This window comes from Solanum pennellii, chromosome 9, assembly GCF_001406875.1.
Source record: "Solanum pennellii chromosome 9, SPENNV200".
Taxonomy (NCBI): Eukaryota; Viridiplantae; Streptophyta; class Magnoliopsida; order Solanales; family Solanaceae; genus Solanum; species Solanum pennellii.
In genome coordinates this window covers 22496148-22521430 of record NC_028645.1, presented here as the reverse complement: position 1 = coordinate 22521430, position 25283 = coordinate 22496148, and the positions used below count along the sequence as shown (strand labels likewise).

Below are 25283 nucleotides of genomic sequence, written 5' to 3'. Positions count from 1 at the left end.
ACGAAGTTCAGAGAGTCGATTTCAGTACCCAAATTTCAGAATTCTAAGTGTTTTGGAACGAGACCCCCTCGACGGCCCGTCGTGCCCATGACGGTCCGTCGTGGGTTCCGTCGACTCAGACAGTTTTTCCAGAATTAAATTTGCTGCTTAAAACGACTAAACAGGTCGTTACAGGTGGGCATTCGGTATTTTTGTTCGATTTTAGATTTTTTTTCGGTTTTTTCAATTTTCGATTCTTATAAAATGTGTACCGAATACCGAACCAAAATATTTTAGTTCGATTCGATTTTTATTATTTTGGTTCGATTTTTATTATTTCTATTCGATTTTTTAATTTGGTTTTTTGATGGGCCTACCGTCGAAACTCGAAAGTCTGCTGCCGCCTGTGCAGCTGTGCTGTTCGCCGAAAAGCGATCGAAAAATTAACGAAAAACAAACCAAAAAAATGAAATAAGAAAAACTTGAAAGGAAGAATGGTCTATGGAAGTATGTAACTTGGAATAATGAAGAAGATGAATTATTTTCATATTAGGGTGTCTAGGTTAGCCTTCTAGGTCACTAGGTGTGGGGGTTTCTATAAAGTATAAAGTAAAAATACAAATGAAAAGTTAAAAAAAGTATAAAGTAGCTTTTACTTTTCAAATTTTTTCTTTTTTTAAAAAAAATTATTTAACATAAATAATTAATATAATATAAATATATATTATAATATAATATATTTCGATTTAAACCGAAATACCGAAAAACAAAAAGTTACATATCGAAAATCGAATCGAAATATCAAAAAATACAAAAAAATGCACCGAATATCGAATCAAAAACCAAAATACCAAAAAAATTCGGTTCAATATTTCAATTTTTCGATATTTATGCCCACCCGTAGAAATAACCCTAGGAAATAGAGGGAAATGGGGAAGGTAGATTTATGGGATGACACAAAACTCACTTTGGGCTCCCATAAAAGAGGAAAAAAGACAAATGGAGGAATGAGGAAATAGAGAAAACGAGTGGAAGAGAATCTGGTTGACGTGGCACGATTCAAGTGGTGAATCAACTACAAAACAAGCAGATACTAAATAATTAATTAATATTTTGTGTTGCAGTCATTTTTAATAGGAGTATTTGCAACAAGCTTCTGTATAATAAGAGTAATAGAAACGAATTATCAGTGAAGAAAGAAAAAAGAAAAGAATGGAGGAAATAGGGTTTCTAGGGATTGGTATTATGGGAAGAGCAATGGCGGTGAACTTGCTGCGCCATGGTTTCAAGGTTACTGTTTGGAATCGCACCCTCTCCAGGGTATTATTCTTTACTACTTTGTTAACCAAAATATGCGATCTAATTGTTTCCTTGTTCAACCTGAAATGGATCCCTCATCCCTCTGCTTTTATGTTTTTGTTTACATGCTTCTTTCTATGTATGTCTCTAAATTCTTCTTTCTTTTTTTTGACCAAAAACTCCCTCAAAACATGCGCCTACCTTACAACTAGCACCAAAGTAGTATTTTGGCCTAGTCTTTATGTTTATTATGGATTTTTCAGTGTGATGAGCTAGTGCAACATGGAGCCTCTGTTGGAGAAACTCCTGCAGCAGTAATCAAGAAATGCAAGTATACAATTGCAATGTTGTCTGATCCAGCTGCAGCTCTTTCAGTTAATTAATACACACACATGTCAATACAATATAATTCTACTTCCTTTATTTATCTAATCACACTTTCTTCCCCAGGTGGTTTTTGACAAACACGGAGCACTTGAGCACATATGTGCCGGAAAGGGCTATATAGACATGTCAACCGTTGATGCTGATACTTCTTCACAGATTAGCCAGGTTCCCATTACCCAACTCTAATTCTTCAATATTGATTAATAGGTTGGAGTATATGCTTAGCAAGACTTACTTTCTGATCCTATAATTTTACGACCCTCGCGTTCATGTTTAGATGTGAGGGAAGGGATAAGTCGCACTTTACTAACATTTGCAACAATTACAGGCCATTACATCAAAGGGTGGTTCATTCCTTGAAGCTCCAGTTTCAGGGAGCAAAAAGCCAGCTGAAGATGGACAACTAGTAATCCTAGCAGCTGGTGACAAGGTAAAATTATTTACCTCTTTAATGGAATTGGAACCACACTCTCCCAAGTTCAAACACAGCATGGAACTTGTAAGATTTGCCAAAACCATAAATAGCTACAAGTCACGTTAATCCTCAATTGTTCACTGTGAAGCCAGGATCTCTACTCCGCAAACTGTCAAATCCTTAATTGTTTGAAGAAAAAATGCTCCCAACTTATCATCTCGAATTGTCAAACCCTTAAAAGTTTTGGTGAAACTTAACATCTCAAACTGTCTAAACCCTACAAGTTTAGATGAAAAAATAATTCCCAACTTAGGATCATAAGTGCTCTCTGCATATTTTATTTAGTCGATATAAGTGGAACATGTTTTACTCATTAGACAACACGACCCAAATAGTTTTATCCTCAAAGAAACTGTTACTCTGTTTTGTTTTTTGAAAACTAAATATTTCTTAAAAGTTATCTCCTAATGAGTTGTGTTTTAAGCATTGGCTGTGCATTCCAAGCTTTGTCCGTTCAAATTTTTGTGTAGCCTAACTAGTTATATTCAATTATAACAACCATGTTGTGTGCAAACTGAAATATGCATGTGTAAATGAATATAGTGAAATCCCCTGTATTATCGAGTGAACTTCATAGCACACTGCAACTAAACAACCTTTCAATCTTGTATCAATTTTTTAATTCTTTTTAGTTGAATCCTTGTAGGATCTGTACGATCAAGTAGTACCTGCTTTTGATGTCCTGGGAAAGAAATCTTTTTTCTTGGGACAGATTGGGAATGGAGCAAAAATGAAACTTGTTGTTAATATGATAATGGGCAGGTATTTGGCAGTGGAATTTTTATGTTTCTTGTGTGTTTGAAAACTTTTGAGTCTTACATTATTATGAATGAATGAATGTGCAGTATGATGAATGCGTTTTCAGAAGGAATTGTACTGGCTGACAAAAGTGGATTGGACCCTCATACCCTTCTCGATGTGTTGGTAAGCATAGGCCATAGCCAAGTTGATGTTACCCTTAAAACACATCCAAGTAAATCTTCAGAATTCGTATTCATTCTCACAGGATCTTGGAGCCATTGCTAACCCAATGTTCAAAATGAAAGGACCTGCCATGATAAAAAATAGCTACCCACCCGCATTTCCTCTGAAACATCAGCAGAAGGACATGAGGCTGGCTCTTGCACTCGGAGATGAGAATGCAGTGCCAATGCCAGTTGCAGCTGCTGCAAATGAGGTAAGCCGATCTAAACATCATACTACTCTTTCTAGTTGCCTTTTTAAGTTCTATTGTCGACACTTTTTTGCCTCCAGGCATTCAAGAAGGCAAGGAGCTTGGGCTTGGGAGACCATGACTTTTCAGCTGTTTTTGAGACTCTCAGCAAATGAGTCAGGCTGGAGATCATTACTGATTCCCTTTTGTCTCTCTAAAATAATTAACTAGCATGGAACTTCTAAAAACTGTAATGGAACCTTCCTTCCTATGTACTTGCAAATGTCAAAACAACGTGACAACTTGTAAGCCCTCTTCTGTTGGCTTTAAAATTAGATTTAAGGTCCAAAGGGAAAAGACATCGTTCGTTGAGAAATTTAAATAACCATTTGAATCAACTTGCATATTCCTTTTACATGCTAACCAACTGAAAGGAAAATTCATTGTCCTTGAAATTGCAACCGAGTCCGATTTCATCTATTACTGTAAAGGCAAGAAGAAGTATTCTTCTGATATTTCCCTTCACACACATCCACTTTTTGGCCAGGCCACATAAGATGATAATATCTTACTACTGAATTGGTTACCTGTTGAAACACTTACAGACATTTCTGCCAAGCATAATGTTGGTTATACTAAAACCTAAAAGAAGAAGCCATAACCGCGAAATAGGAAATTTTGCACACCATTACTTATTGGACTTGGATGCTTTAAATATGTGTTCCTTGTAGTATTTGAGTTCTGCTATGCTCTCCTTAATGTCATCCATAGCTCTGTGCTTGTTTTCCTTTTTAGGTGCCTTTTTTCCATCTAATGAAAAATGAGGAAAATACTATTAAATAGATGCAAAATTAAAAATGCAACAGCCAAAGAAATTGGATATTAGTCACTACTTAAATACTTAACAGCCCCCCACCCGTCAAGGAATTCATTAAAGTAAACCTAATAAAACGTAATAACCTGTACTGGTTTTACCTCTTGGATACCAACGAAGACACAATGCCATGACACTGCTAACATCAACAAGTACATGTGAAAATAGACTAGCCAGATTCGGCATATATTTCTGCATGCATAAATTAGAAAGAGAACAATTTAGAAACAAGCTCTAAAATTTGGAAGGCCAATAGAGTATAACTGCATAGAAACACCTGAATCATACTAGACTATGCCACGTGGCAAGAAATATATATGATGTAATGCTAACATAATACATAAAGATAGGATATTAGCAATATACCCTTTTTTGGAGTTCACCAGAACACCCTTATAAACACATCCCCTTTTTTAAATAGCAGGGATGTTTTGGTCTTCTCAAGAAATAAGTATTTATTTCTGAGCAAACTTCTCCTCACTTTTCTTTCGTCTAGCTGACTGTATAAATTTTCCTACAATCCCTTTAGTATTTCTTGCCACCTAATGAAAATTAGGGACTTCTTTGTCATTTCAACATAAATCCCTCTTCCACACCTCACCGAAAAGCTCCTTTCTTCTCTGCAGTTTACCCATTTCAGCTTCAGTTTTACTTATTCATGGTTCATTTTATCTCTATCCTCCATGTATCTTTCACTTAAATCACCAGATCTCCTTGTTGCTAGATTTTGGATATTACAAAAACCAAAATGATGCTAAATAAAGATAGTATCGCCATTGATGGGTTTGGGACTAGTTTGTTTAGGTTTTTGTGCTATAGAAAAGAATCAAATTTATATTTGTTATATGGACATCAAAAGCAACCACATTGGGAATCTTAAATTCATTAGTAGTATGAGTCTTCAAGCTTGTCAAATTTAAAGGAACAGAGATGAAATAGTTAAATGGAATTACCTGCGTCCCACTTCTTTTTTCTACTTATGTTGAGAGTTAATAATTTTAATCAAAATATGTTTTACACTCTTCACAACTGCTTTAGATCTAAAATATAGCAAGAAACACTAGTTTTCCTATTAGCATTCTCAAAAACATATTGCAAAGAACAAAGGGGCTTTTGGGTGATGAGGGGAAGAGTGAAATGGATTTGGGAGATTTTGGGTTGAAATGACAAAGCATTCTCTAGTTGAAGTTATTTGACAAGAAATAGTACGGGGAGGACACTTACCTAACTATCTTCATGTAGTATATATATTTGACAACTATTCGTCCAGGTCAGCTTACGTGCACCTCAACTCATTTCATGGGTACTTGGTACCTCCTACCAGCACAAATTGCTAGGTAACTCTATCCACCAAAGTTTGGACATATGAAAAGAAATTACCTATAGTCTTTGCCTCTAGCCAGGTAATGCGAAATGGCACATATAATTATCAGAAATCCATTAATTTGTCGATGAGATACCTCAGAATGATATGTCTATAGATTTATACTAAAATAAATATACCTTCAAAAATTGAAAATCCACGTAGACTGAATTTCCTGCTAGTAATGGTGTATATGTGCCAATATTTCTCTTCACAAATTCAATAACCTACATAATGCAACCAAAAATATGTTAATGTAAAGACCAGTTTCATGGACCCCGTAGCAATAGCGATGCATCTCAATTATCAATCATGTTGTACCTTAATTATTTGCAGGGAAAACTTAGACTGAAATAGTAACTGCCAAATCAGACCAACATCAGCATACAATAGAAAGAAAAGAGGAAAGGACGGAGAGAACAAAAGGTGTTGATGTTGGTCACAGCTCTTCAACATGAAGCTATACCTTTTGCCTTTTTGGTGTGGGAAAAGATAAAAACAATATTCACTGTAACAACCAATTCCAATGTGAGGATGTGGCCATTCAAAGTATATGCTTATTTTCAACACCTAGGAGGCATTTTCTAAACACAAGCACATGAGAAAATAGGGTTCAAAAAAATTGAGGTTTGGATATCAAAGTGACATACCACAAAAAGTTATTGTGCATAATTGTACTCCTAAGAGAAAATACCTATAAGCCAAACATTATTCTCTTTGATAAGGTAAATAAGTATTATTAACAAGGGGATTGAAAGCTCCCATATACAAGAGGTAAACCAAAAAGTAGAGAATCTACATCAAAACATGATTCTCTATAAAAGACACAAACATCTATACAAGGAGGAATTTGGAGGCTGCACCAAAAAGCAATCAAAGAAAAAAGGCTATGTGTAAAATGTGCAAAACTCATTTGCAATCCCCTCAAAAGCTCTCCTACTCACATAAGAGCTAATGGGACGACCCTCCATGCCTTTTGCCTTCTATGTATCCAGCCCAACTTTGCGGGACCTCTCTTATAGTACCCAACATGACCTATTGTACGCCAAAATAATTCAAGACCACCCTCCAGAAGCTCGACGTCACTTTGCAATGCACCAATAGATGATCAATTTCTTCACCTGAACACGTGCATATAAAATACCAGCTAACGTGACTGATATTTCTCTTCCTTAGTTCTAAGCTGTCAGATTTCCTGCCCTCGCTGCCAATTATGCAAAAAAAAAACACCTTCCTGGGTGCCCTACGAATCCAAATCGAAAGATGCGGAAAAAGCATCTCCTCTCTCACAAGCAATCTCTGTTAGAGAGATTTGACAGTAAAACAAACCATCGCTCCTCAATTCCCACCACCAAGAGAATCACAAACGTTGTACTTGATTTGCTTGAAGAGTAACTCTAATAGCCTTTGGAACTCTTCCATCTCCCAATCTTGTAGTTTCCCCTAAAAGTAAAGTCCCAAAAAGCTTCTTTTTAATGCTCCTTGCAGGTCTGGTTGACTGTTGACCCCACGTGGTTTGAGATTTTGTACATGTTAGTGAACGACACCCTCAATTGGCTCTCCCCATATCATTGTGATTCCAAAACTAATTCTCCTTCCGTCCCCCACCCTAAAGGTCATGTGCTCCTCCACATGCTACAACCAAACGAAACAGTAAAATCTCTAGTCCCCCCCCCCCCGATGTGCCATATTTGTCTACCCTCAATAAGGTGTCCTCCACCACAAATAGTCATAACCACTTCTCCAATAAACTCTGTTAAACACCTTGAGATCTTTTACCCGTAGACCACCCCACTTCGTTGGGAACAGCCTCCCAATTAACTAAGTGAATCTTTCTAGCACCATCTGTCGCGTCAATAAAAAGTTTCTTGAAGTCTTTCCAGTTTTTCAGTAACGCTTACTTGTGCTTGCAACAAAGACAAGTAGTAGGTAAAAATGCTCGATAAAGGGCTTATTATGATACATAGACAAAAATTATATAGATTACACCCCACTTAAAGAGTGATATTCACTCTTCTCACTCTCAAGGATGGCAACACAAGCTTACGAAAACTGTGCACCAGTGTACGCATTTTGGAGGCACCATCTCTTTTAAGAGGACTTACAAGCCCCTCAAAATCTTGATGCACATTATAGTCTGCTCTTTAGGATCTGGTTAAGAATTATGAAAATTATTAATATGGCAATATCGCATTCCTTATATATATTGTAAAGGTTTAAAGTCTTAATTGCATAATTAGAAACAAGGATTACTTTATTGTACCTTTTTAGGATTACTTGTAAACACTATTTAAACCCCAACATGCTTGAGGGAATAATCAAGCAATTCATTCTCAAACATCACACCTTTTTTTCTTTCTTTACAATTACATGGTATTGGTAGAGACTCAAATAGCTTCTGCTACCGAACAAAGAAAAACATTTTGTAGAGAAAGAAGAAGATATTGAGGAATTCTCCAAAGACAATTAAAATTATGGATAACGGCCCTTGTCACAACTAATAGGAATCTTGTGTTCCAATGGAAGTAGAAGTGATGTGGATTATTCAAGAATCGCGGGCAATGCCGATCAATGTGTGTCGTCCACCTGGCCAATGATTTCCCCTTTTTCTTCCTTCCAGCGTCTAGAACAACTCTCTACAGCAATTGGTGCTCCACTTTCTATTCAAACATCATTCATTGCTATGGTGAAAGTTATGGTTCCACTCTGTCTGGTGAACGGCAAAGCTACTTTCTACATGACCAACGTACTCCTCAGATCTTGAATTTCTACAAAAGCTAAGGGCGAGTGTCCATACACTGAAAACTCTTTCTCCCAACTCAAAAAATTCTTTTACTAGAAACAAGAATTTGAGTCCCTACTCTGAAAATTCTTTTTCCTCTTCTTCTAGTACGTCCTAATTCTTTTCTGCTTTCAAAAAAAATACAAATTCATCTTCCTATTCCAAAAAATAAAATGGTAGTCCAGACCAATAGAACTGGAATCTAACCTTCACTCGATGCAAAAGGGATCGAACACCTCATTCTATTACCCTGACTGGTGCCACTATATCTTCGGTGACCGGCAATGCTACTTTTTACATGACCAATGTACTCCTCTGATCTTGAATTTCTATAACAGCTAAGGGTATGAGTTCCGACATTGAAAATTCTTTCTCCCTACTCTAGAAATTCTTTTACTAGAGACAAGAACTTGAGTCCCTACTCTGAAAGTTCTGTTTTCTCTTCTTCTAGTACGTCATCTATATCTTTTTTGCTTCAAAATAATTTTCATCAAGAAGCCCAACTTCTGAGTGTAGGAGAGATACAAGGATACAACCAGAACAACCCACCAATAGTGCAAGATCAGCCTCCGCTCGGAAAGAGGCCAGCACCCGATGTGTGGGATAATTACAGAGTCTATCATAATGTTATCTACAAATTGTAGAACTTTCTATGAATCGTACATATGATTCGTACAAGATGTTTGAAAGTCAAAAATATAAGTTGAGGACTATGAATTTAGGCCTCCCTTCCTACGATTGGGTCCTACGGCTCGTAGAACCTTCTATGGTCCATAGGTACCCTTACGTAGGACTGAAAACAGTGTACTCCCAGTGTAATTCTTTTGTTTTCTTTGATTTTTTTTTTTTGGGAAAATTACGCGGCTAAGCAAATTTATACTATTTAATTACTCATCATAGCTATAGTTTGCTATAATTACAACTCGTGACTAACATTACACATTAATTACATGGGCTGACTTCGAATTTGTATTATTAGTCACTTTCGCCAAGATATACAAATACACATGTATAATATACAATTATTTAACCTATATACATATACAATTCACCTCTCCCCCACTCTCTCCCCTCTCTCGCTCGCCTCTCTCCTCCCTCTCTCAATCTCGCTCGCTTCTCTCCTTCTTCTCCTAATCTCGCTCGCCATATATACAAATGCATAATGTATAATACACAATTATATACATATACAATTCACCTCTCTCCCACTCTCTGCCCCCTCTCTCTCGCCTCTCGCCTCCCTCTCTCGATCTCTCTTGCCATATATACAAATACATATGTATAATATACAATTATCTAACCAATATACATATACAGTTCACCTTTCTACCACTCTTTCCCCCCTCTCGCCTCTCTCCTCTCTCCCAATCTCGCTCGTCTCTCTCCTCCATATAACATGCAGCTACTAATTGTAATTATCAAACTATAAATCTGAATAGTAATTAGGCAATTTTTAAGTGGCTATATGTGAATTCCCCCTTTTTTTCAATTTTTTTGGCTTTCTTATGGTACTTCCAAGTTACTAATAGCCCCTACACAGGTATTATGCCTCCAAGAGGTAATCAAAGGTGGGGGGGCAAAGTCGTGGCCGAACCTAAATCTCGATTCACCGACCAACAATCCGATGAGGAGTTGAGTGGGCCAGAATTCAGTGGCCATGTGGGGAATGACTCACCTAGAGAGCCTCGGACCACCCGAAACCAAGCCTGGCAAATAGAGATGGCCCTGGAATTGGTCAATATGGTCGCACCCCACGAGCAACAACTCCCAATATGAAGAGAAATATTATTCATCGAGCGAGGAGGGTAGTTCAACATAGGGGTCTGAATCCAGCTCTCAATCTGAATCGCACTCAAGTTCAAGGGGGTCCTACTCCGACTACAGTTTGCCTAGGTCTCGGGACAGTTGTACTGCTTTGATGTTTTGGGGATACTCCAGATCTCTTAGAAAGTTGCAGACTGAAATGCTAAAGAGCCATGAGTTTTGACTGGTAGTCTACATACAACATCGAAGATCCATCCTCTGTTCCGATGCCACAGATGCGACTTAATAGGGAGTCCCCGCGCCAATACAGTGAAAACATGATTCGTGAGTTCTATGTCTCTTACGCGGCGATGGTCAAAAATGCAATGTCGAAGAAGAGAAAGAAACTAGCACAACCTCCCCTACTGAGCACCATAGTCCGGGATTTCTCGATTGACATCTCTGAGCAGATCATCGGTCGATTCCTGCATGGCCCAACCTATTAGCACTCTGCATCAATGGCAGAGTTTGATTATCGGATGCAAATAGTTCGGGATTTGAAGGCAATGAATGATGCCACCTATCAAAAGGATATGTTGAGATGGGTTTGAAGATATAGCAGAGCAGGGTGTAAATGCAGACTAGGTACATGGTCTGGGCCCTATAAAGAAGGCCTCGCTAAACTTCAGGGCCAAATGTTGGTGGTCTATTGACTGCTCTTGACTATCCCCTACTATGAAGAATGACCACTTGACATATGATCGGGCAGTGATGGTGGCATGTTTGATGGTCGAATATGAGATAGACTTTGCTCACATACTGATTGTAGAGATACATGAGCGAGCCCTCCGAATCACCACGGCTCTCCCTTTCACTTGGTTGATTTTCGGGTTATGTCGGGAGTCCACGGCGTCAATGATAAAGGACCTTAACCCTCTGATTGAGCTTGACTTGGACCTTGAATGTTGAGATTATTACGGATGAGGCTAACTTAACTGCACCGTGACGAGGCTCATAGTTCAGCATGCCCATGATGACGGCCGCCGAGCAACCTAAAGATGGAGAGTAACTAGAGCAGGAGACCGCAACTAGTGAGCCCGTTGAGGCAACCATACCTCCACGTTCGCACCATCTGCTAGCACACCATGAGCTTCTACTACTGTCGCAGGTCATTATACGATGCAGACTATGATGGCAGGGCAAGAGTCAAGCCAATCAGAGGAGGATCGATGCTTTTGAGTTGAGGATGTTGGCCAAACCCAAGACCACTCAAAGAAATGACCTAGAGAGTTTCTAGATGGAGTTAGACAGACTCTGCGCTGATGTTGATGCACTGGCTTTTGCCCCACCACCACCTCCACCATTTGGTCCCTCAATCCCGATTGTTGGAGACAAGGTGTTGCTAGCTCTTTTTGGCGAGGACATTTCTAGTGCGGGTAGGAAGCACATGCGGTCCAATGTTGATATTGGAGATGAGGATGACGAGCATGCTAGAAAGCGGGAGCGATGTGCAATTGAGACAACCCGTCTGTAGTCCATCCAATCCAAGGAAGGTAGATTGGATAGTGTCTTCCCGCAGGCGGTTGGAGCTTCGAGCTCAAAGGGCACTATTGATGATGTGCCTCCGATTGATCCTGACTCTTGAGGTACCGAGGTCCACACAGATGGAATGACATGCCTCTAGCTAGTTCTTCGACCCATAAGCGCCCCAGGTTTGTCTTCCAATTTTTACATTTTTAGTGCCTTGGGGATATCGCACAACTTTTTATGTGGGGGTGGGGTGAACTACTTAAAGAGTGTTCGGATCGTGCCTTAGGGTTTGCTTGCCTATGTTTTTTTCCCAAACGACTATTTAATTTCTGTTGTACCGACATGTGTAGGATGTAAATTGTGAAAGTAGACGAGAAGTAAAGGCATGATGGCAATGTTGATGAAAAATGATATCCCTACAAATTTTGTGCTTTGTGCTATATCGGTATTAATGATAAGCTGACTGTGTCACATTTTCATATGACATGATAGGAACTGATAGGATAACATGACTTAAGTTGAAGTATGAACCAGATACATTGATAAGTGATAGTGAAACGATGTTTCATATGTGTGCGAGATATTTGTTCATTTGTACAGTATGTGCCAATCTAGAACTAGCCCCGTTAGTCTCGTTAGGATAATTGAATTGTTACTTAGAAACGAATCATAGGTCGTTGCTGAGAGTAAGTCTACTAAGGCTAAAAACAACTAATCAAATGAAAATGCTCACTTAGATCCAAGTGGTTGAGCCTTGAATAGACCATCCTTTTTGTTTACCCAATTCACCTTTCCCCATGCCTGAATGTTAACCTTTGTTTGGCCCCGGTCCCTCCTTGGACGTCATGCACCTCAATTCAGGTTAAAAGTCTTAGTTGAGGGCGGCTACTAGAAACGAAAACAAGAAAAGAAAGGGTATGAAAAGAAAAATAAGGTGATGTCACAGCTAAAAAGAAAAGCAAATGCATATAAAGCTGAAAAAAATACTGGAATGAAAAAGATGAAAGCCAAAGCCACACCCAAGCTTTAATGAAGAATGAGGAGAAAAGAAAAAAGGGTGAGACACGTATTAGTTGTAAAAGACAAAACTAGCCAATGTAATGTCAAGGAGGGCAAAAAGGTCACTTTAAATCTAAATATACCACACATGACCCTGAGCCTACGTTATGAGCTAAGAAATTCCTATAGTGATCCTAAATTAATTGTTCATGAGTCTTAACTATTGAAAATAAGAGCAAGCCTATGGTGTTGTGCAAGTTATTTGGAACAAAGAAACAGTGCCAAAAGTGATGAAAATAGTGAGCACGAGGCTTCAACAAAGAGACCTCATCACTCGTCTACTTGTCAGCCCTTCGATCACCGCACTCTCCTTTCTCACCCCTCCCTCTAGCTGATTAGTTCACTTCCCTAAACCCCAGTTGATAAGACTTGCTTAGGCTTCATTTCTTTGCACTTAATAGAGGTATGAATCTTAATCATTCAGATTCAGCCCATTAAGTGTATTTGGTTTTTATGTTTATATCTGGATGATTCAGATTCAGCCCATTAGTCCATTTGTTTCTTTTTTTCAAAAAGCCTCTTAATGGACCTGAACAGATCAGATATGCAGGAGAGTCTTAACATCATTCAGACTAATTTAATAAGTTATAAATAATATTGTATCGCCTCTCTCGGTCTTTGCGCGACTTTTGCTCTCATAACTACAAACTTTCTTCCTCTCTTTTCTCAATCACACAGCAATTTTTTCTCTTGAACTGGTATATTTTCATAATCTTTACAAGTATTTTTTTATATTAATAATTTTCTTTGGGTGTATTGATGTTTGTCAAGAACACTTGTTGCAATAATATTTTAAGTGTATTTTTGTTCATCAAGATTTTGGAGTGAAACAAATATTATTCATAATTAAAAATATAACTATGTATACATATTTGAGGTCTCTTATTAGAATTTTGTCTTAGGCCAATAATATCGAGCCCCTTTGATCATCAAACCCATTTGTGAGATAAACCTAGTATGTTATTGTTGTTGAACTAGTTGGTCACAAAATAATGGAGCTCTAATAATCTCCATCCCAATCTTCAGTTTCAGCTGGAAAAAAAGTTTTGGGGAGAAAAAAACTTATTCTTCTGAATTGGAAATTGATGAGAATATGAGTACTGCTCTAGAGTTATTGATTAAAAATAGTGCACCTACATTTGAAGAATATATGGAAAAATTAGATGGACTTTGATGGGAAGAGTCATTATACAGTACATGTGGTAGTAAATTTTGTGAAAGTGTCCGCAACAAAAAAGCATGAATGACGTTTGAGGTACACAAATTAAAGAAATGGGTTAAGGTTATTGGAAAAAAGATAAGAATTCTTTAGTTTTTCTAATAAGCCAAAATACATGTTAGGTGTTGATAATGTGATACCTTATTTATTATTTTTTGACTAGAATTTATCATACTTATTGAACTTTTTGATATTATATTGTGCCTATAAAATATTTTTATTCGTGATTTTTTTTTTGTTATATGCTTGATGACTGATATTTTTTTAATCAAAAAGTAATATTTTTGTTGAAAGAATTTTTTATAACACTTTATTAATATAATGTTTGATTTCATATGCACATTGAAATATTGAAAACAAAACATAATCATTCAATGTACAGATTTGGAGACCACATCTTAATAATCAGATGTGTATTCAGATCTAGACACCTAGCCGTAATGCAAATCTTTAGATTCAGACGTGTATTCAGATTCAGAGGTCTTAATCTTAATGAAAACAAATGAGGCCTTAGTGCGGTTTACATTTGCGAGCCTTAGACAAGGTTACTACTATAGGATTTACTGCATTATGAACTTGTGGGGAAAATAATTACCCTAGTTTCATCTTCTATTGAATTTTCAAAACAGTTAAATCTTGCTTAGTGTGTTACGTGTTACTACAATCATTCCATAAAGCTTTACTAACTTGACTAAAAGTAAAACTAAGAATCAATTAGGCTATGTCTAGACCTCATTCCTTGAGGGATCGACCCTAAACTCTGTTAGGCTCTTTATTTGAACAGTGACTGCTTATATTTCTTTAGGGAGGTGTAATTTGGAGTATCAAATTGTCAAACGTCTCACATGAAAAACCCTTTCATTTGCTTCTATTTTGTGAAAGTTTGACTTTCCATGAGTCTATCCTCATTATCTGCCCTAGTATATTTTTTTACCANTGGTGTGAGTGTGTTTGATAGACTCTTCATTGCCCCCACTTATCTTATAAATTAAAATTGAAAGTAACTCTTCATTACCTACATTTAATTAGTACATGAATGTATGATGCATTAAGATCTTGTTTGATGCATGAATTAAAATATACTATAACTATTACTTAATGTTCAATTGATTAAATAGATATTAATATTAATTTATTTTAATGATAAGATAAGGACAAAAAGGTAATTCAACTTTGAGGTTAGGAGCTTCCCACTTATAATAATACTAGTTCTCGAACACGTACGTTGCACGTGTATCTCATGTTATTTAATACCAAACATTTCAAATGATATAATTATTTTAGAATAATTGATGCATTATACAATATTTAAAGGATAAAAATGATGTTTCTGGTAAAACATTCAACTAAGGTTGCAACTTGCAAAGATCAATAGAATTTGAAGAATTTCTGATTGTATTGATAAAAACTTTTTATTTTAATCATGTGGGATACACTATATTTATTGGTAAAAAAAAAAATTACTACTTCAATTATATGATTTGTCAAGATTGTCAAATATCTAACACTATATTTCCATACAAAATGAAAGAAGTTAATTAAACAAAACAATATATCAATAAGAAAAAAATGACCAATGAATAAACGATTACATAAGAACTATAAGATGTGAAAATATAGTGTAATGGACTAATATTTTCTATTCAATATATAAAGAGAGAAATTGTGTATATGAAAGATTGTGAATTAATGTATTTAATTGTAGAAGCTAAAAAGTTTAGCAATTAAAGTCATTAAAAAGTGAAAAATAATAAATTGTGACATCTAACCATGTATTCTCTTCAATTAAATATTGATATTGTATGAATCTCTCCATATGCTCTAACCTCTCTTTTCATGTGCTCTAATGTTTAAGTTTTTTTAATCTAAAACGGTAATTGTTTTAAGTGCTCAAAATTCAGCAATTAAGAAGAAAAATTGTTAATGCAACTCAATGATAATGGCAAAAGGAATACTCATAAATGCACTTCAAATTATTACATTAACATTTTAGTGGTATGTAAAAAGTTTTCTGTTATGAAACTTAAATTACTATTTAATAATAATAATTATTATTATAATAATCAATAATAATAATAATATAATGGTATTATTGTAGTAACTTAACTATATAGGGTTATTTTGATATTTCAACTTTCAACTTTTTTTTCCCACTTATAATAATACTAGTTCTCGAACATGTACGTTGCACGTGTATCTCATGTTATTTAATACCAAACATTTCAAATGATATAATTATTTTAGAATAATTGATGCATTATACATTATGTAAAGGATAAAATGATGTTTTTGGTAAAAATTCAATTAAGGTTGCAACTTGCAAAAATCAATAGAATTTGAAGAATTTCTTATTGTATTGATAAAACCTTTTTATTTTACTCATGTGGGATACACTATATTTATTGGTAAAAAAAAGATTACTACTTCAATTATATAATTTGTTAAGATTGTCAAATATCTAACACTATATTTCCATACAAAATGAAAGAAGTTAATTAAACAAAGTAATATATCAATAAAAAAAAAAAGACCAATGAATAAAAGATTACATAAGAACTATAAGATGTGAAAATATAGTGTAATGGACTAATATTTTCTATTCAATTTATAAAGAGAGAAATTGTGTATATGAAAGGTTGTGAATGAATGTATTTAATTGTAGAAGCTAAAAAGTTTAGCAATTAAAGTCGTTAAAAAGTGAAAAATAATAAATTGTGACATCTAACCATGTATTCTCTTCAATTAAATATTGATATTGTATGGATCTCTCCATATGCTCTAACCTCTCTCTTCATATGCTCTAATGTTTAAGTTTTTTTAATCTAAAACGGTAATTGTTTTAAGTGCTCAAAATTCAGCAATTAAGAAGAAAATTGTTAATGCAACTCAATGATAATGGCAAAAGGAATACTCATAAATGCACTTCAAATTATTACGATAACATTTTAGTAGTATGTAAAAAGTTTTCTGTTATGAAACTTAAATTACTATTTAATAATAATAATAATAATTATAATAATCAATAATAATAATAATATAATGGTATTATTGTAGTAACTCAACTATATAGGGTTATTTTGGTATTTCAACTTTCAAATTTTTTGTTCCCACTTATAATAATACTAGTTTCTGAGCAAATGCTTTGCACGTGTGTTTCATGTGAATTTTTATAGATACGTTAGAATAATGTGAGTGTGTGTGAATTGTATTGAATAATAAAATATAACAATTACAAAATACGAATAAAGACTTACGGCAATAAAACATTCATAGAAAACTAAAGGGATAATGCCCAAGTACCCCCTCAACCTATGCCCGAAATCCCAGAGACACACTTATACTATAGTAAGGTTCTTTTACCCCCCCTGAACTTATTTTATAAGTAATTTCTTCCCCCTTTTTGGCCTACGTGGCACTATATTGTGGGATCAATGCTGGTTGACTTTTTTTTTCAACCTAGTGCCACGTAGGCCAAAAAGGGGTAGAAAATTACTTATAAAATAAGTTCAGGGGGGTAATAGGACCTTAGTATTGTATAAGTGTGTCTCTGGGATTTCGGGCATAGGTTGAGGGGGTACTTGTGTATTTTCCCAAAACTAAATTAGAAGTCTAATAGAGAAATAAAAGACAAAGACAAACAGACTTAAGAAAAAATACAATGTAAACATTATTCTTATAAGACTGATATATATATAGATGAAAAAATAAGTACAAAATTAGTACATAACTCTCTAAGTTTTCATCGATTTCTTTTATATCCTATCAAAATTTAAGAGTCTTTTTCATCTACGTTAACTATAGAATAAAAATAATAGCCTAATAATCTTGTTAGGGGTTTCATGAGATAAAGAAGTTGAATTTATATCGATTGAATAGAAGGAATATCAAAAGATATCTTAAAATTTTAGTATAAATATTAGGAGGTTATGAATATGAAAAGATGAGAGTTATGGATGTTAAGAGTAAAAAAGTTGAATAAGTAATTAGAAAATAATAATAAATAAATAAAGAATAAGAAAAAGATAATTAAAGGTAGCAAACCATGTAGAAAGAACAACTAAACTTCTTATCACGTAATTAAGCATCAATGAATTTAAATTTATGAATCTAGAGTCATTCTTTAATAATAATCAAGAGGACATTATTAATGTGTGTGTCTCCATTTTACAGATTTGCACCCTTTAAATTATTAAATTTCGTTATTTATCAGAAAGAATAGTACTTTATCCACATAATTATATTATTTGTGAGAGGGCGCAAGGAAAAAGTTATCAGAAGAGGAAAAGTATAGCAAGTAGAGACTATTTTTTAAAAAAAAATTAAAACTATTATATACATATAGATTATAGATGATAAATATTAATAAAGTAGATGTTTAATTAGGAATTAATATTAAAAGTCATTAATATTTTAATTAAACTTATACAATCAAATATTTAAATATTTTATAATAATTTAATTTATAGAAGGGGTAAAATCATAATTCAACTTTCAATTTTTTTTTGTTCATGCTTTTAGTAATACTAGTTTCTGAGCACGTGCTTCGCACGTGTGTTTCATGTGAATTTTTATAGATACGTTAGAATGACTAAAATTTCATGAAAATATATATATGTAAATTGTAATGAATAATAAATGTAACAATTACAAGATAAGAATAAAGACTTACGGCAATAAAACATTCATAGAAAACTAAATTTTGAAGTCTAATAGAGAGAAAAAAGACAAAAAGAAACAAATTAAGAAAAAAAACAATGTAGACATTATTCTTATAACACTGATGTATGTATAGATGAAAAAATAAGTACACAATTAATACATAAATCTCTGAGTTCTTATCGACTCCTTCCATATCCAATCAAACTTCAAGAGTTTTCTTCATCTACTATAACTATAGAATAAAAATAATAGTCTAATAGTCTTGGTAGGGGTTTCATGAGATAAAGTAGTTGAATTTATTTAGATAGAATAGAATAGAAGGAATATCAAAAGATATCTCAGAGTGTTAAGTTTAAATATTTGAAGGTTATGAATATGAAAAGATGAGAGTTATGAATATTAAGAGTATAAAAGTTAAATAAGTAATTAGAAAATAATAATAAATAAATGAAGAATATGAAAAAGAAAATTAAAGTTAGTTTATCATGTAATAATACCCTTACAGAATCGATACTCTTCAAATTTCCAATTGATTGAGGGAGTGAACCTGTCAAGCCTTTGTTGTATGATAGATCCCTATTAAGGAAACAAATAATCAAAACATAATTTTAAAACTTTCAACCGTCAAAAATATTTGTGCATGCAATGTATGATCACAAGTAAAATGGTGTTTGTGTGTCTCCATTTTGCAGATTGCACCCTTTAAATTATTAAATTTTGTTATTTATCATAAATGATAATACTTTATCCACATAGATTATATTATTCATGAGAGCGGTTAAGGAAAAAGTTATGAGAAGAGAAAAAGTAAAGCAATTTAGGTAGAGATTTTTTTTTTAAAAAAAATTTATAATTATTATATACATGATAAATATTAATAAATTAGATCTTTAATTAGGAATTAATCTTAGAACTAAAAGTCATTAACATTTTAATTAAATTTATACCATTAAATATTTAAACTTATAACAATTTAATTTATAAAAGGGGTAAAAGCGTAATTCAACTTTCAATTTTTTTTGTTCATGCTTTTAGTAATATACATAATATTTCGAGTTCTTATCGACTCTTTCTCCAATATCATATCAAAATCAAGAGTCTTCTTCATCTACTTTAACTATAGAATAAAAATGATAACTTTGTTAGGGGATCTGAAATGAAAAGATTGAATTTATATAGTATAAAATGAAGAAATACCAAAAGATATCTTAAAATTTTAGATTAAATATTTAGAGATTATAAATATGAAGAGATGAGAGTTATGGATATCACGAGTATAAAAATTGAATATCTAATTAGATATGAGTTAAGAATATGAATATTTAAAGCAAATAAAACAAATAATGTGTCTCTCTAATTTGCAAATTTGCATCCTTTTAAATTATAAAATTTCTTTATTTATCATAAAGAATAATACTTTCTCAACATAAATTACTTTTATTTTAATCATGTGGGATACACTATATTTATTGGTAAAAAAAAAAGATTACTACTTCAATATATGATTTGTCAAGATTGTCAAATATCTAACACTATATTTCCATACATATGAAAGAAGTTAATTAAACAAAGCAATATATCAATAAGAAAAAAAATGACCAATGAAATAAAAGATTTAAGAACTATAAGATGTGAAAATATAAAGTGTAGTGGACTAATATTTTCTATTTAACTTATAAAGAGAGAAATTGTGTATATGAAAGGTTGTGAATGAATGTATTTAATTGTAGAAGCTAAAAAGTTAAGCAATTAAAGTCATTAAAAAGTGAAAAATAATAAATTGTGACATCTAACCATGTATTCTCTTCAATTAAATATTGATATTGTATGAATCTCTCCATATGCTCTAACCTCTCTCTTCATATGCTCTAATGTTAAGTTTTTTTAATCTAAAACGGTAATTGTTTTAAGTGCTCAAAATTCAGCAATTAAGAAGAAAAATTGTTAATGCAACTCAATGATAATGGCAAAAGAAATACTCATAAATGCACTTCAAATTATTACAGTAACATTTTAGTGGTATGTAAAAAGTTTTCTGTTATGGAACTTAAATTACTATTTGATAATAATAATAATAATAATCAATAATAATAATATAATGGTATTATTGTAGTAACTCAACTATATAGGGTTATTTTGGTATTTCAACTTTCAACTTTTTTGTTCCCACTTATAATAATATATGATGATGTAACCAATCATCAAAAGAATAATTAGGCCTAGAACTAAAATACAGTTCGGAAAAATTGAACTTCCATCAAAGAAAGGCAAATGAAAGGCTATTTTACTAGCTCTGGTATTCACAGCCTTTCAAAAGTATGATGGGATAACTAGAAATGGGTCAATTCTATATGCAACCAGTTCAAAAACAAACAAGTAGAATCAGATGTGTAAATGATGCCCTAAATATTTTTGTAATTAAAGCTGACATATTAGCATTCTCACTCTTATATATTTAAGATAAAATGCTAGATGTACCAGTTTTTCAGCTTCTTCTTCGGTGACTGTACTCTTAAGGACCTTCTCAGTCAAACCTAAATCAAATTAAGTTTATCTTGAACTAAAAATGTATTTGATATCTCTGAAACGGTAATTGTACTAAAAAATGGGTGCTTAAAATGTAGAAATGATGTTGATAGAGTAAGTTGCTTACCGCTCGCTGCATGATGCTCTTGGCACCATGTTCCCATATTGTCTAGACACAGCTTAGCTTGATGTATAACCAAATCAGGACCCTGTTTTTGGAAAAATAAGACACTTTCTAACTTAGAACCAGGGGGATATATGAGGTGATTTACAGATGCACAAGCCATGATTTATGAAAGAAGTGTCCAGTGAAAAAAGGTCAACAAAGTTTTCCATATTTCCCAGCAGTGGGATCAGTGTCATCCGAAGAAAAGCTCTGAAGAACTAGGAGTTTTTTCTGTAAATTTGGATTATAACATAAGTACCATGTATATCTTCTTTTTTTATGATGGCTGTGTATGGGCCAACTTGCGCTCTCCGGGTACTTGCTACCTCCCACAAGTACAAGGTAGCAAGAGGACTCAACACTAAGCTTTCAAATACTAATTGTTCCTGATAGTTTCAAAACACATAGTAAGTTCATAATTGACAAGAAAAAGAAATAACTTGTCCGACCATTAGGTAGTGTATTCTGGTTCAAGTATACCGGGTAACTCTGCCCAGGCATATGGGAAGAAATCACCTATTGTTTTTTTGCCTCCGCTAGGATTTGACCCTAAGACCTCTGGTTCTGCACCACTTCATTGATCACTAGGCCACCCAAGGTCCCACACCCTTGGGTGCTTATGTAAATATCGATTTAAGTTACTCGAACAAACAGTATTGTATTATGCATCATTTGACCATTACTTTCCTTTTTCCCGATTATCTAAAGTCAAAGTAAATGTAAGAAATAAAAATTTAAAAAGATAATGGTGTTAAATAACATAAGACAAAAGTTGGAATAGCAATGTAAGAAAAGATAAAAAAGGATCGCTAGCAATACCTCAATTGATTTTGTCAAATTTCCATTAGTAACTACACAAGCAATCTCCAATATTTTATCAACTTCAATATCCAAACCTACAGTACAAGCAAAACAAAGTCATGGCTCGTATGCTTTTCATTGGAAATGTTGCGATGATGTATTCCTTGGTGCATTTGGGTAGGACATGCAAAAGTTTTCTAGAGCAGTATACGCGTCCAGCTTATGATTGGTTACACGGTTCTGTAGCTTGTTTCATTCCCATGATTTCAAAGTAATCATTATTAGCCTCTTCGCTTCAAGTAAGCTTGTGATATCCAATGATAGAAGGATAAAGACAATTTAGTGGTTGAGATGTTTCTTTTTTGAAATGGTTGAATTATAAGACCCTGTCTAGTCTAGGAAAAAACTATCATTAGTTGGAACCAGTGTTTTCAAAAACGTTTTTGGGGCGAGTTTCGGGCGGGGCATACCAAAAACGCTTTGGGGCGTAAATTAAAATTGTAGATCCATAAGGCGTAAGTCCTAAAATTTGAGGCGTAAGTCCTGAACATAAAAACGTAAGTCTTGGACGTAAAAATGTACACCGGGGCGTTTTTAATGTATTTTTCTTTTCTTTTTTTTTTTGCTTTAAATCATATTTTTTTATTGATGTAATGATATTTCTCAAATAATAATGATAATCCTTTTTTCTTCATTATTGAATATTAACACTTTATCTCACATAAAAATCATAATTATTGAAAAGTTTACTTTTGCTTATTTTATTAGTAATAAAACTATAAAAAAAATTGAATATACATGCGACTACGCCCCGTAGATCATGGGACTTACGCCCCGTGTCTCGAGGCTTATGCCTCGCCCCATATAGTATAAAACGCCTCGCCTCACGCCCCCGCCTTTTAAAACACTGGTTGGAACGATTTTGGCTTTTCTTTCTTTTTTTCCATCTATGCTTCTGTTTTTCCAGAAAAGAGAACATCTAACAGTGGGTACAGTTTTTTGTGACACTTTCTCTATAACACCCCCATCTCCACCCACCCCACTCCCACCCCCAACAAAAAAGAGGAACATATAACAATTGGGTAAGAGAAACAGACTACCACATAGTGCAAATCAAGACTAAGGGATACACTAGCCTCAGCAGTGAGTCAGAATAGGTGGGAAATCAAGTGAGCAGCATAAGTTCCTCTTTTTTTTTCCTTTGAGAAAGTGACAATCAGAAGATTGATGAAATTAAAACTCAAGTCGATTTAGCTATTAAATTTTGGGATTGAAGAATAACACCTAAAGAGATGTGAAGCCAATGTACAGATTAAAAGAATCTGATAGGCCCATACAATTATCAATCTAGCAAAACTTCCACTTTTGTCCTTCAAAATAAACACAGAACTTTGGCACCCTCTATCAAACTAATTATGGACAGACATAGACGATAAGCTACATATGGCATTTATCCTTTAAGCATAACATTATGCATAAAAGTGAAAGAAGCAAAACTATCTGCTTGTACATATTGAGATTTTGGCTCATTAGCCATCTTAGTTGTGCTTTTTGAGGATTGGACCCTTAACCTTTCAGAGACCTTAGGCGCTTTTTACCGCTGAACCAAGTGACATCTGCACTCATAGACATCTAAGTTAAGGAAGGATAACCATAGAGGATTTCTTTGATAGTAATTGGATTATCAAGGGAAATTCAACATGCTGAAGGTATATCTGGAAATCAACATTTTAGCACAATCTAGTTCTTCCAGCTTCTAATTTCTTTTGGGAGTCATTTGTACACTAGAATATGAGGATTTAGGATAGACAGAATAGGAAGAAACATAGAGACATTTCCAGACAACAACCACAGTACAGTACTGCTGGACACCAAAGTACAGAGTGGGGGAGAGGAGGCCATAACTGATCTGGACAATGGGATGAAAGATTAATCTCTGACTATCAGCATGAGGAATCAAATAGTTGTTTTCTGACACTAAGAACTTAAAACAGCCTCTGGCAACAAGATCGGAAGAAGCTTAGAGACTCTTGTTTAAATCAATAAATGAGAAGATGGGTTTGTTCAGAGGTGAGGAGGACGCCTTCATAGCATAAGATACACAACTGAGGGAAGGATAAATCAACAGTATCCCAAAACAACTATCTTAAGATGATTCTGGTGGCATCAGCCTATTGAGAAAACTACATCAATATTATAAGAAATTATAACCCATGTCTATGTCAGCTTACTGACACCTCAACTAATTGTACGAGTTACCTACTACCTCCCACCAACGTACTGTCAAAAAAAGTCTTAGATAGATGGAAAGAAATGAACTAGAGGTTTTGCCTCCACTAGAAATTGAACACGAGAAATCATGAATCACAATTCACTTCATTGACCACTAGGTCACCCTGGGTGCAAAAGTCAACGTCAATCAATATAATTGGACAGACAACATGCCATTCATGGACACTCTAAACCCTTAAAGGGACAGGAAACACATATCATTCCACAGCTGTATGTATATAATGATGGATAACATAGCGAGAAAAAACAATAAGATGATTGTGGTTAAATGCATAAGGTAAAATCTGAAAACATCATGACCTAATGATTACCGGTCATCTCAAGGTCAATCCATACAAGCGGCAATTTGCACTCTCCTGAAGCTGATTCTAGCTTCTGAACCCGCTCATCTACAGCTTCTCCTGTTACTCTATCAGTATCTCCATTAGTAATCTCAGCTTGGCTATCTGCAACATCCAAATTCAGCAATGAAAACGCATTTGAGAGTTGATTCATTTCTCTCCGTCTCCTGCACAATTCACAAATACACCAATCCTTTTCATTCAATACGAATAGAAAACAAAGAAATTAGTTCCTTCGGCTTGCACGCTGCAACATAACACAATCCACCCCAAATTCTCTATTTTTATCCGAATAATTTCAGAAGGGATCATCTATATTTGTGAAGAAAAAAAAAGCTAATTCCAAACTCACCAATCTATTTTTCACTTAAAAATAATTCTTTTTTTCAATATTATATTATTTTTTTTATTTTATTTATATACTTTAAGTCATAAAATAAATACTTTTTTTAACATAATCTTTCCATATAATTCATATTCTTTTCCAAATCTTCCTATAATATAAAACTATTTCTGACATCAAATTTTTAAATAGCATAAATTACAAGTAAATATTTCTTTACACATATATATGTACTAATTTGAGATGAAAATAGTATGATTATCGTGTTCCCTTATGAACCAAACCAGATATT

The 25283-nt window shown here is 34.0% G+C and overlaps 2 protein-coding genes across 4 annotated transcripts; one reads left to right on the top strand and one right to left on the bottom strand.

Moving 5' to 3' along the window:
- Nucleotides 1-1093: 1093 nt before the first annotated feature.
- On the top strand, nt 1094-3675 carry LOC107031282 (glyoxylate/succinic semialdehyde reductase 1). Its single transcript, XM_015232595.2, has 8 exons — nt 1094-1299; nt 1542-1652; nt 1729-1830; nt 1994-2095; nt 2787-2902; nt 2986-3064; nt 3147-3317; nt 3395-3675. Exons 1-8 carry the CDS (start codon nt 1192-1194, stop codon nt 3467-3469), a joined length of 864 nt encoding a protein of 287 aa, XP_015088081.1. The 5' UTR covers nt 1094-1191; the 3' UTR covers nt 3470-3675.
- LOC107031283 (oligoribonuclease-like) lies at nt 3638-25036 on the bottom strand. Of its 3 annotated transcripts, XM_027919650.1 has the most exons (8): nt 24619-24993; nt 22034-22110; nt 21176-21257; nt 21001-21056; nt 5852-5890; nt 5671-5757; nt 4269-4359; nt 3658-4103 (listed from the first exon to the last, which is right to left on the bottom strand). In XM_027919650.1, exons 1-8 carry the CDS (start codon nt 24800-24802, stop codon nt 3982-3984), a joined length of 738 nt encoding a protein of 245 aa, XP_027775451.1. In that variant the 5' UTR covers nt 24803-24993; the 3' UTR covers nt 3658-3981. The 3 variants fall into 3 exon arrangements, with proteins under 3 accessions (XP_015088082.1, XP_027775451.1, XP_015088083.1); XM_015232596.2 differs by lacking the exon at nt 5852-5890 and having other exon boundaries at nt 3638-4103; nt 24619-25036; XM_015232597.2 differs by lacking the exons at nt 5852-5890; nt 21001-21056; nt 21176-21257 and having other exon boundaries at nt 24619-24992.
- Between the last annotated feature and the right edge of the window lie 247 nt (nt 25037-25283).